At 46.7% G+C, this 11,581-nt stretch overlaps 2 protein-coding genes across 2 annotated transcripts in view; both read left to right on the forward strand.

The window, feature by feature from the left end:
• Positions 1 to 612: 612 nt before the first annotated feature.
• Positions 613 to 1,816, forward strand: TREMEDRAFT_65270 (uncharacterized protein; the record flags this gene model as incomplete). Its single annotated transcript, XM_007007387.1, has 3 exons — positions 613 to 939; positions 1,094 to 1,153; positions 1,220 to 1,816. The coding sequence occupies 3 exons, from the start codon at positions 613 to 615 to the stop codon at positions 1,814 to 1,816; spliced, it is 984 nt and encodes a 327-aa protein (XP_007007449.1).
• An 8,143-nt stretch (positions 1,817 to 9,959) lies between these two features.
• Positions 9,960 to 11,581, forward strand: part of TREMEDRAFT_65272 (uncharacterized protein) — a gene marked incomplete at both ends in the record, with an annotated part of 2,745 nt that continues 1,123 nt past the window's right edge. The window contains 6 exons of the mRNA XM_007007388.1: positions 9,960 to 9,969; positions 10,102 to 10,139; positions 10,442 to 10,479; positions 10,505 to 10,649; positions 10,782 to 10,819; positions 11,099 to 11,159. Coding sequence (XP_007007450.1) covers positions 9,960 to 9,969; positions 10,102 to 10,139; positions 10,442 to 10,479; positions 10,505 to 10,649; positions 10,782 to 10,819; positions 11,099 to 11,159 — 330 coding nt within the window. The remainder of the gene's footprint in view (positions 9,970 to 10,101; positions 10,140 to 10,441; positions 10,480 to 10,504; positions 10,650 to 10,781; positions 10,820 to 11,098; positions 11,160 to 11,581) is intronic.

Here is an 11,581-nt window from a genome sequence, read left to right on the forward strand (position 1 = left end):
AGTCGAAATTGGCCGGTCGGACCCCCTATTTAGGGGATTTTGAGGGATCGAAAACTCGGTTGGACTCAAAGCCACCGACTTCCGTGACGCTTCCGTGATGCCACGTGGTTTGTCTCCACGTGGTTTGTCTCCACGTGGTTTGTCTCGAGGGTAAATCTGTTATTATAATAGATAATCATCTATCTATAATATATACACGGAGAGGTGTTGGAGTGGACACATAACCACGTGGCGCGACCTCGGCTCACACACCTGTAAAATTTGCCTCCGAGATCTCGCAACATTCATCATCATACATTCATCATCATACATCCAACATCATGCATCCATCATGCCTGTCCATTCAAGCGTCCAATCATGCTTGTCACGATGACAACTGTCTAGTGGCAATAGAAGAGTGCGTCGTGGTGCTGGCCGGCGTTATTCAAGGTCCGCTCAGTGGCGATTTCATGTCCGTCTATGAATCCTCCCCATTCCTCTACTGAGTAGTACTCGTTCCCACGGGGTCCTCGACGAAATTCGAACAATGTTTACGCGACTCATCACGTCCACCCATTGTTGACACTGGATCTCTTCAAAGAACTTCATTTGCATACCTGAACTGCTCTCAAGATGGAAGCAGCCATTACATACAAGAAGAACAACCCATCCGAGAGCCTGCGTAAAGTGGCAGCTCGGTTCAACATCTCTCATGTCACTCTCCACGATCGACTCAATGAGACACATCTCCCATCCGGTATTCGCACTGTCCGTCGTCTCTCTGTCATCCAGGCGGAGGCTATATTGGCAAAGATCAACCAATATGCATACCGAGGTACTCTCCTAACTCCAAGACATGTTCGACACTTCGCACAATCCTTGTCCACTGCAACTCTTGGTATCAACTGGACTTCAACTTTCCTCAGCCGTCATCGCGATCGAGTTTCGTCAAATTCTACCGTGTACAGGAGATTGCAAGGATCCGGGCCAATACTTCAGAAAAGAGGGTTGCGTTCTTAACCCTGGTAAATTATGCACTCCTATCTCCAACTCCGTGATAGTTTCAACAACTCCGTGATAGTTCCAACTCTGTGATAGTCACTGACACTTTCAGGTAAAAGAAACACTTGAGACTGGTGATTTTCAACCTGAAAACATCTATAATGTCAATGAGGTTGGCCTTGATCTATCTGGATCTCGAAAGATATGCAGAGTTGGTCCTTGAGACGCTCCAATCAAGTCTCAAGCTGCGCTGTCAGATGCCATACATATCACCGTTGTCGCTACCATCTCCACCTCTGACACACCTGTCCCTCCCTTCATCATCTACCCTGGGACATACCTCATGCAAGATTGGACAAGAGTCCGTGATCCTACTCCCAACCAGCTGGCTACCGTCACCAATAGCGGCTACATCAACACTTATACAATGCAGCAATGGCTTACGGAGTGCTTCCATCCCTTCACCCGTGATCGTGCGGCCGGGAACCCTCGTCTCCTGATTTTGGACGGTCATGAGACTCATACAAACATCGACTTCTTGGACGCTTGTTGGGACAGGAACATCATCTGCCTTATCCTCCCTGCTCACTTGTCTGGTGTCTTTCAACCACTTGATGTCAACTTCTTTAACGATCTCAAGCTCAGATACTACGAAGAGATCAGCGACTATCAGCTTGGATCTGAGTCTCATGGTGCGGCAAAAGGCTTTTTCTACCGATGGCATCAGCGAGCCTGGACCAAAACCGCCAACAATCGACAGATCCGATCGGCGTGGGCTGAATCTCACCTCTATCCTATTGGCCGTGTATACCATGCCCTACAGGCAGATCAGTGAGTCACTCCTCCCCCCCCCCCCCCTGATCGCTTGCAACAGCTAATACCCCCATGTCATACATCACCTACTTGCCACCTAAGACAGTCTTTTCCCGTGTTCCCACACTTGAAACACATCTGGGACACTTACCCCTGACCCCCTTTGGCTTAGGTTTATTGTTCTTGATCTCCATCAACAATCCCTATTGTCATCTCTTACACTCCCACACTTGAAACACCTACCCCTGAACCCCTGTGCTCTTAATCTATTGTTCCCCACCTATGAATCTCTTGTTTAATCTCATTCTCAACTTGTCAGTCCAGTCAGATCCAGCCTGACATCTTGCAGTTCCCTCAGTTCCCTCAATTCCCTCAGTTCCCTCAGTCCCTTGTCACCCTCTGTATACTCCTCAAGCTCTACGAGTCTGAGACAAGTATTGGGTTACAGCCCCATCTCAGTCACCTTGCTTACCCTTTGGGGATAAGACCCCGCCCGTGACAGTATTCATAGGTCACCCAATTGTCCTTGCTCTATCCCAGTCCCCCAAGTACCCCTGTACTTTATCCAACCAATACTTTCCTTCACCAACCTGGAAATCACAAAAACAACCAAGAAAACATCCTCAGGAAGGATTTGCCACCCAGAGAAAAAATTGCCACCCACTGTAGAACAGAATAATTGGAGTTGGATAAAAGAAGAAGGATCATAAAAAGATTTGCCACCCACTCCAGTCCACAGAAAACACACCTTATATCAACAACATAATCCCTTCTATCATCCAGCCCACACATCATGTCTTCTGAACAACACCACAACACTCAGTTAGGCTCTGAACAGGGTGCCCAAGCTCAGTTCACCCCTAAAGAGCTATTCCTCCAAATGCAAAATCGTATCCAACAACTTGAAGCTGCCTTCAGCGCTATCACCATCACTTCCCAACCTGTCACCTCAAGCAAGGAGCCAAAGATCACCAGTCCTGCAGCCTTCACTGGACGTAAGGATGAAGCTTCTGAGTTCCTGCTCAAGTGTGACATGGTATTCAACATCCAACCTCGTACATATTCCTCTGAAGCATCCAAGATTGCTTTTGTCACCAACCTACTCAAGGATGAAGCATACCGCTGGGTCATGCCCCACCTTCTTCTTCCAGTGGAACAGAAACCCATGTGGGTCAAGGATTGGAATCACTTCAAAGCCGAGTTCAAAAAGGTATTTGGAGACTCCAATATCAGTGAAACTTCCCGCCACAAACTCAAGTCACTTCGTCAAACTGGTTCAGCCACCTCATATGCAACCAAATTCCAACGCCATGCTGCTTATTTGGCTTGGAATGATGCAGCTCTTCGTCAGAATTTCTTTGATGGCCTCAAGGAGGATGTGAAGGACAAACTCCTTACTCCCAACAACTTTAAGGATTTCACTACCCTTGTGGATACTGCAGTCACCTGGGATGACTTGCTTTTCCAACGTCGCAAAAATAATTCATCCTCCAACAACTTCAGGAATACCAACAAGTCTTATCAACCCTTCAAGTCCGTCACTCCTTTCCAAACCACAACTCGTACCAACAACTCGTCTTCATTCAGCACTTCCACTCCAGGCTCAACTCCCATGGAGATTGATGCTGTCCATCCCAAGTTCTCTCCCATTTCTGCTGAGGAACGCCTCAACTGTATGAAGAACAACCTCTGTCTTTACTGTGGCAAGCCTGGTCACAAAGCTCAAGACTGTCGAGCCCGTGCTAGGTGCCAGCGAGGTCAGGTCAACGCAACCTCTACTACATCTAAGGTTGTTACTCAAGTAACTCCTACCAACCAAGCAAAAAACTCCAAGCCCCAGAATTAGACGTGCCCCCATCTCTGGGGCTCTCTCCTGGGCACAATCCGGTACTATCAGAACGTCATTTGATCACGGCAACATCGCTACTCTCAACTATCCCAGCAACACCATCTGAACACCTTTGTCTTCCTATCACTCTGTCCTTCAATAATCATCACTATGACACCTATGTGTAACGGTACTGGAAACACGACGACTAGGTCGCAGGTTGGGTCGAACTCGATGGATGTCTCGTGGAAATCTAGGGGCTCTGGTGCTAATGGATCGTGTCTCCTCTGCAATCGATGTAGCCAAAGAATGATATTGAAGAATCAGCAAAGTTGGTACTTTGCTGATTGTACTATATACTGTCTACGTCTATCCTTGTCCTCGTCTCCTTCCTGCTGCAAGCGTCTACGTACATACTCGGACAGGTGAAAAACCGCTTTGAGCAAACCCAGTGGGGAAATCTCGAAAGGGGAAAACCCGTCCCTACCTACTGCAGCACTGCCTCCAACTCCCGCTTTCCTCTGTCCTAATCCGTCGAACTCGATAGAGTCCTCTCGATTCGTTGTTACCCCGTAACACTATGCTATGCTTGACTCAGGTGCTACCAATAGCTTCCTGGATGTCAACTTCCTCAAGACAACCCTAGTCCCATCCGTCAAGAAGGATGAACCCCTAGAAGTGCATGTCATTGATGGTCGACCAATCTCTTCCGGCGACATCACACATCACACGGCTCCAGTAACTTTGTCAATCCTAGATCATGAGGAGGAAATCTCCCTTGATATCACTTCTCTTGGAACCTACCCTGTTATCTTAGGCCTACCATGGCTCTCCCAGCACAACCCTGTTATTGATTGGACCCGTGAGTCCATCAATTTCTCCTCCCCGTACTGTCTTCAGCAGTGCATCAGGTTTGACAAACCTGAGGGTCGAGATTCCGTCATACACTCCCAGTCACCCGGCAACCTGTCTAGCAAGACTGCTTCAGTGTCACGGCCGTCGAATAACTTCTTTCCAATAGACCGACGGTCGACGAACCTCGGCTAACTTGGTGGTCCTAATTCGATGTCTCACCCAACCAGGAGGGCGCAGACGTCGAAAGGAGTGTAACTACGGCGTACTTCGGCGTAGTTACTCTAACTGGGATTTGGTTCTACTGATGGCGATGTATCTCGATTGTATATAGCTATCTCTATCTGTCTTTTACTACTGACAACAATCAAGGATCGCTGAAGAACTTCAGCGATCTTCTCAGCTAATATTATCTATTCCTCCTAGACGTTCATCCAACCCTCTCGCGCTTTGACGTACTTCAACGCACTTCGTCCAACTTCCCCGAGTCCTCGGCCATCCTCTTCCTCCTTCGACTAACTCCGCCTAACATCGCCGCACTTCTGCTTCCATTGTCCCTACCTAGCCTAACTCCGTCTAACTTCGCCGTACTTCTGCTCCCATTGTCCCTACCTAGCCTAACTCCGTCTAACTTCGCCGTACTTCTGCTCCCATTGTCCCTACCTAGCCTAACTCCGTCTAACTTTGCCGTACATCTGCTCCCAGATGTCCTGAGTTACGTGTAGAGTAAAAAGGTTAAGGCGTGATGGGGGTTTTGATGGTCAGAGGAGGGTCATTGTTGGTGGAATAATCGAGGTGTCACGACGTAGATCGTGACACATTCCTTTTGAGACAGTCGCAGAATGGGCCAGGGTAGGTGCCTGAAGTGGACTGACAGCGCTGAGATCCTTCAGTCACAAGTGGTGACACGCACCTGGTCTTATTCAAATTTCAATAGTACATGGATTACGAAATCAATTAGAATCGACACGGCTGAACGTACAGGGTTGATTCCTTTTGAGACAGTCTCAGAATGGGCCAAAGTAGGTGCCTGAAGTGGAGTGACAGCCCTGAGATCCCTCAATCACGAGTGGTAACATGTACCTGCACTTATTCCAATTGCAATAGTACATGGATTACGAAATCAATTAGAATCGACACGGCTGAACGTACAGGGTTGATTCCTTTTGAGACAGTCTCAGAATGGGCCAAAGTAGGTGCCTGAAGTGGAGTGACAGCCCTGAGATCCCTCAATCACGAGTGGTAACATGTACCTGCACTTATTCACATTTCAATAGTACATGGATTACGAAATCAATTAGAATCGACACGGCTGAACATACAGGGTTGATTCCTGTTGAGACAGTCTCATAATGCCTCTGAAAAGGCCTTAAATCAGTTCTGACATCCCTGAGATCCCTCGGGCACGAGCAGTAACACACACCTGGTCTTATTCAAATTTCAATAGTACATGGATTACGAAATCAATTAGACTCGACACGGCTGAACGTACAGGGTTGATTCCTTTTGAGACAGTCTCAGAATGGGCCGAAGTAGGTGCCTGAAGTGGACTGACAGCGCTGAGATCCCTCAGTCACAAGCAGTAACACACACCTGGTCTTATTCACTGACAGCCCTGAGATCCCTTGGGCGCGAGCAGTAACACACACCTGGTCTTATTCAAATTTCAATAGTACATGGATTACGAAATCAATTAGAATTGACACGGCTGAACGTACAGGGTTGATTCTTTTTCAGACAGTCTCAGAATGCCTCTGAAAAGCCCTTAAATCAGTTCTGACAGCCCTGAGATCCCTTGGGCACGAGCAGTAACACACACCTGGTCTTATTCAAATTTCAATAGTACATGGATTACGAAATCAATTAGAATCGACACGGCTGAACGTACAGGGTTCATTCCTTTTGGGACAGTCTCAGAATGGGCCAAAGTAGGTGCCTGAAGTGGACTGACAGCCCTGAGTTCCCTCAGTCACGAGTGGTAACACGCACCTGGGCTTATTCAAATTTCAATAGTACATGGATTACGAAATCAATTAGAATCGACACGGCTGAACGTACAGGGTTGATTCCTTTTGAGACAGTCTCAGAATGCCTCTGAAAAGCCCTTAAATTAGTTCTGACAGCCCTGAGATCCCTCGGGCACGAGCAGTAACACACACCTGGTCTTATTCAAATTTCAATAGTACATGGATTTCGAAATCAATTAGAATCGACACGGCTGAACGTACAGGGTTCATTCCTTTTGGGACAGTCTCAGAATGGGCCAAAGTAGGTGCCTGAAGTGGACTGACAGCCCTGAGATCCCCCGGGCACGAGCAGTAACACACACCTGGTCTTATTCAAATTTCAATAGTACATGGATTTTGAAATCAATTAGAATCGACACGGCTGAACGTACAGGGTTCATTCCTTTTGGGACAGTCTCAGAATGGGCCAAAGTAGGTGCCTGAAGTGGACTGACAGCCCTGGGTTCCCTCAGTCACGAGTGGTAACACACACCTGGTCTTATTCAAATTTCAGGGGTACATGGATTTCGAAATCAATTAGAATCGACACGGCTGAACGTACAGGGTTAATTCCTTTTGACACAGTCTCAGAATGCCTCTGAAAAGGCCTTAAATCAGTTCTGACATCCCTGAGATCCCTCGGGCACGAGCAGTAACACACACCTGGTATTATTCAAATTTCAATAGTACATGGATTACGAAATCAATTAGAATCGACACGGCGGAACGTACAGGGTTGATTCCTTTTGAGACAGTCTCAGAATGGGCCAAAGTAGGTGCCTGAAGTGGACTGACAGCCCCGAGATCCCTCGGACACGAGCAGTAACACACACCTGGTCTTATTCAAATTTCAAGAGTACATGGATTATGAAATCAATTAGAATCGACACGGCTGAACGTACGGGGTTGATTCCTTTTGAGACAGTCTCAGAATGAGCCAAAGTAGGGGCCTGAAGTGGACTGACAGCCCTGAGATCCCGCAGTCACGAGTGGTAACACGTACCTGCGTTTATTCCAATTGCAATAGTACATGGATTACGAAATCAATTAGAATCGACACGGCTGAACGTACAGGGTTGATTCCTTTTGAGACAGTCTCAGAATGCCTGTGAAAAGCCCTTAAATCAGTTTTGACAGCCCTGAGTTCCCTCAATCACGAGTGGTAACACGCACCTGGGCTTATTCAAATTTCAATAGTACATGGATTACGAAATCAATCAGAATCGACACGGCTGAACGTACAGGGTTGATTCCTTTTGAGACAGTCTCAGAATGCCTGTGAAAAGCCCTTAAACCAGTTCTGACAGCCCTGAGATCCCTTGTGCACGAGCAGTAACACACACCTGGTCTTATTCAAATTTCAATAGTACATGGATTTCGAAACCAATTAGAATCGACACGGCTGAACGTACAGGGTTCATTCCTTTTGGGACAGTCTCAGAATGGGCCAAAGTAGGTGCCTGAAGTGGACTGACAGCCCTGAGTTCCCTCAGTCACGAGTGGTAACACGCACCTGGGCTTATTCAAATTTCAATAGTACATGGATTACGAAATCAATTAGAATCGACACGGCTGAACGTACAGGGTTGATTCCTTTTGAGACAGTCTCAGAATGCCTGTGAAAAGCCCTTAAACCAGTTCTGACAGCCCTGAGATCCCTTGGGCACGAGCAGTAACACACACCTGGTCTTATTCAAATTTCAATAGTACATGGATTACGAAATCAATTAGAATCGACACGGCTGAACGTACAGGGTTGATTCCTTTTGGGACAGTCTCAGAATGGGCCAAAGTAGGTGCCTGAAGTGGACTGACAGCCTGGGTTCCCTCAGTCACGAGTGGTAACACACACCTGGTGTATTCAAATTTCAGGGGTACATGGATTTCGAAATCAATTAGAATCGACACGGCTGAACGTACAGGGTTAATTCCTTTTGACACAGTCTCAGAATGCCTCTGAAAAGGCCTTAAATCAGTTCTGACATCCCTGAGATCCCTCGGGCACGAGCAGTAACACACACTGGTATTATTCAAATTTCAATAGTACATGGATTACGAAATCAATTAGAATCGACACGGCGGAACGTACAGGGTTGATTCCTTTTGAGACAGTCTCAGAATGGGCCAAAGTAGGTGCTTGAAGTGGACTGACAGCCCCGAGATCCCTCGGACACGAGCAGTAACACACACCTGGTCTTATTCAAATTTCAAGAGTACATGGATTACGAAATCAATTAGAATCGACACGGCTGAACGTACGGGGTTGATTCCTTTTGAGACAGTCTCAGAATGAGCCAAAGTAGGGGCCTGAAGTGGACTGACAGCCCTGAGATCCCGCAGTCACGAGTGGTAACACGTACCTGCGTTTATTCCAATTGCAATAGTACATGGATTACGAAATCAATTAGAATCGACACGGCTGAACGTACAGGGTTGATTCCTTTTGAGACAGTCTCAGAATGCCTGTGAAAAGCCCTTAAATCAGTTTTGACAGCCCTGAGTTCCCTCAATCACGAGTGGTAACACGCACCTGGGCTTATTCAAATTTCAATAGTACATGGATTACGAAATCAATTAGAATCGACACGGCTGAACGTACAGGGTTGATTCCTTTTGAGACAGTCTCAGAATGCCTGTGAAAAGCCCTTAAACCAGTTCTGACAGCCCTGAGATCCCTTGGGCACGAGCAGTAACACACACCTGGTCTTATTCAAATTTCAATAGTACATGGATTACGAAATCAATTAGAATCGACACGGCTGAACGTACAGGGTTGATTCCTTTTGAGACAGTCTCAGAATGCCTGTGAAAAGCCCTTAAATCAGTTCTGACAGCCCTGAGATCCCTTGGGCACGAGCAGTAACACACACCTGGTCTTATTCAAATTACAATAGTACATGGATTACGAGATCAATTAGAATCGACACGGCTGAACATACAGGGTTGATTCCTTTTGAGACAGTCTCAGAATGGGCCAAAGTAGGTGCCTGAAGTGGAGTGACAGCCCTGAGATCCCTCAATCACGAGTGGTAACATGTACCTGCACTTATTCACATTTCAATAGTACATGGATTACGAAATCAATTAGAATCGACACGGCTGAACATACAGGGTTGATTCCTGTTGAGACAGTCTCATAATGCCTCTGAAAAGGCCTTAAATCAGTTCTGACATCCCTGAGATCCCTCGGGCACGAGCAGTAACACACACCTGGTATTATTCAAATTTCAATAGTACATGGATTACGAAATCAATTAGAATCGACACGGCGGAACGTACAGGGTTGATTCCTTTTGAGACAGTCTCAGAATGGGCCAAAGTAGGTGCCTGAAGTGGACTGACAGCCCCGAGATCCCTCGGACACGAGCAGTAACACACACCTGATCTTATTCAAATTTCAAGAGTACATGGATTACGAAATCAATTAGAATCGACACGGCTGAACGTACGGGGTTGATTCCTTTTGAGACAGTCTCAGAATGGGCCAAAGTAGGTGCCTGAAGTGGACTGACAGCCCTGAGATCCCGCAGTCACGAGTGGTAACACGTACCTGCGCTTATTCCAATTGCAATAGTACATGGATTACGAAATCAATTAGAATCGACACGGCTGAACGTACAGGGTTGATTCCTTTTGAGACAGTCTCAGAATGGGCCAAAGTAGGTGCCTGAAGTGGAGTGACAGCCCTGAGATCCCTCAATCACGAGTGGTAACATGTACCTGCACTTATTCCAATTGCAATAGTACATGGATTACGAAATCAATTAGAATCGACACGGCTGAACGTACAGGGTTGATTCCTTTTGAGACAGTCTCAGAATGCCTGTGAAAAGCCCTTAAATCAGTTCTGACAGCCCTGAGATCCCTTGGGCTCGAGCAGTAACACACACCTGGTCTTATTCAAATTTCAATAGTACATGGATTTCGAAACCAATTAGAATCGACACGGCTGAACGTACAGGGTTCATTCCTTTTGGGACAGTCTCAGAATGGGCCAAAGTAGGTGCCTGAAGTGGACTGACAGCCCTGAGTTCCCTCAGTCACGAGTGGTAACACGCACCTGGGCTTATTCAAATTTCAATAGTACATGGATTTCGAAACCAATTAGAATCGACACGGCTGAACGTACAGGGTTCATTCCTTTTGGGACAGTCTCAGAATGGGCCAAAGTAGGTGCCTGAAGTGGACTGACAGCCCTGAGATCCCCCGGGCACGAGCAGTAACACACACCTGGTCTTATTCAAATTTCAATAGTACATGGATTTTGAAATCAATTAGAATCGACACGGCTGAACGTACAGGGTTCATTCCTTTTGGGACAGTCTCAGAATGGGCCAAAGTAGGTGCCTGAAGTGGACTGACAGCCCTGGGTTCCCTCAGTCACGAGTGGTAACACACACCTGGTCTTATTCAAATTTCAGGGGTACATGGATTTCGAAATCAATTAGAATCGACACGGCTGAACGTACAGGGTTAATTCCTTTTGACACAGTCTCAGAATGCCTCTGAAAAGGCCTTAAATCAGTTCTGACATCCCTGAGATCCCTCGGGCACGAGCAGTAACACACACCTGGTATTATTCAAATTTCAATAGTACATGGATTACGAAATCAATTAGAATCGACACGGCGGAACGTACAGGGTTGATTCCTTTTGAGACAGTCTCAGAATGGGCCAAAGTAGGTGCCTGAAGTGGACTGACAGCCCCGAGATCCCTCGGACACGAGCAGTAACACACACCTGGTCTTATTCAAATTTCAAGAGTACATGGATTACGAAATCAATTAGAATCGACACGGCTGAACGTACGGGGTTGATTCCTTTTGAGACAGTCTCAGAATGAGCCAAAGTAGGGGCCTGAAGTGGACTGACAGCCCTGAGATCCCGCAGTCACGAGTGGTAACACGTACCTGCGTTTATTCCAATTGCAATAGTACATGGATTACGAAATCAATTAGAATCGACACGGCTGAACGTACAGGGTTGATTCCTTTTGAGACAGTCTCAGAATGCCTGTGAAAAGCCCTTAAATCAGTTTTGACAGCCCTGAGTTCCCTCAATCATATTTCCAACCTCGCCGTCGAGCTTATTCAAATTTCAA

Source organism: Tremella mesenterica, assembly GCF_000271645.1.
Source record: "Tremella mesenterica DSM 1558 unplaced genomic scaffold TREMEscaffold_13, whole genome shotgun sequence".
NCBI lineage: Eukaryota > Fungi > Basidiomycota > Tremellomycetes > Tremellales > Tremellaceae > Tremella > Tremella mesenterica.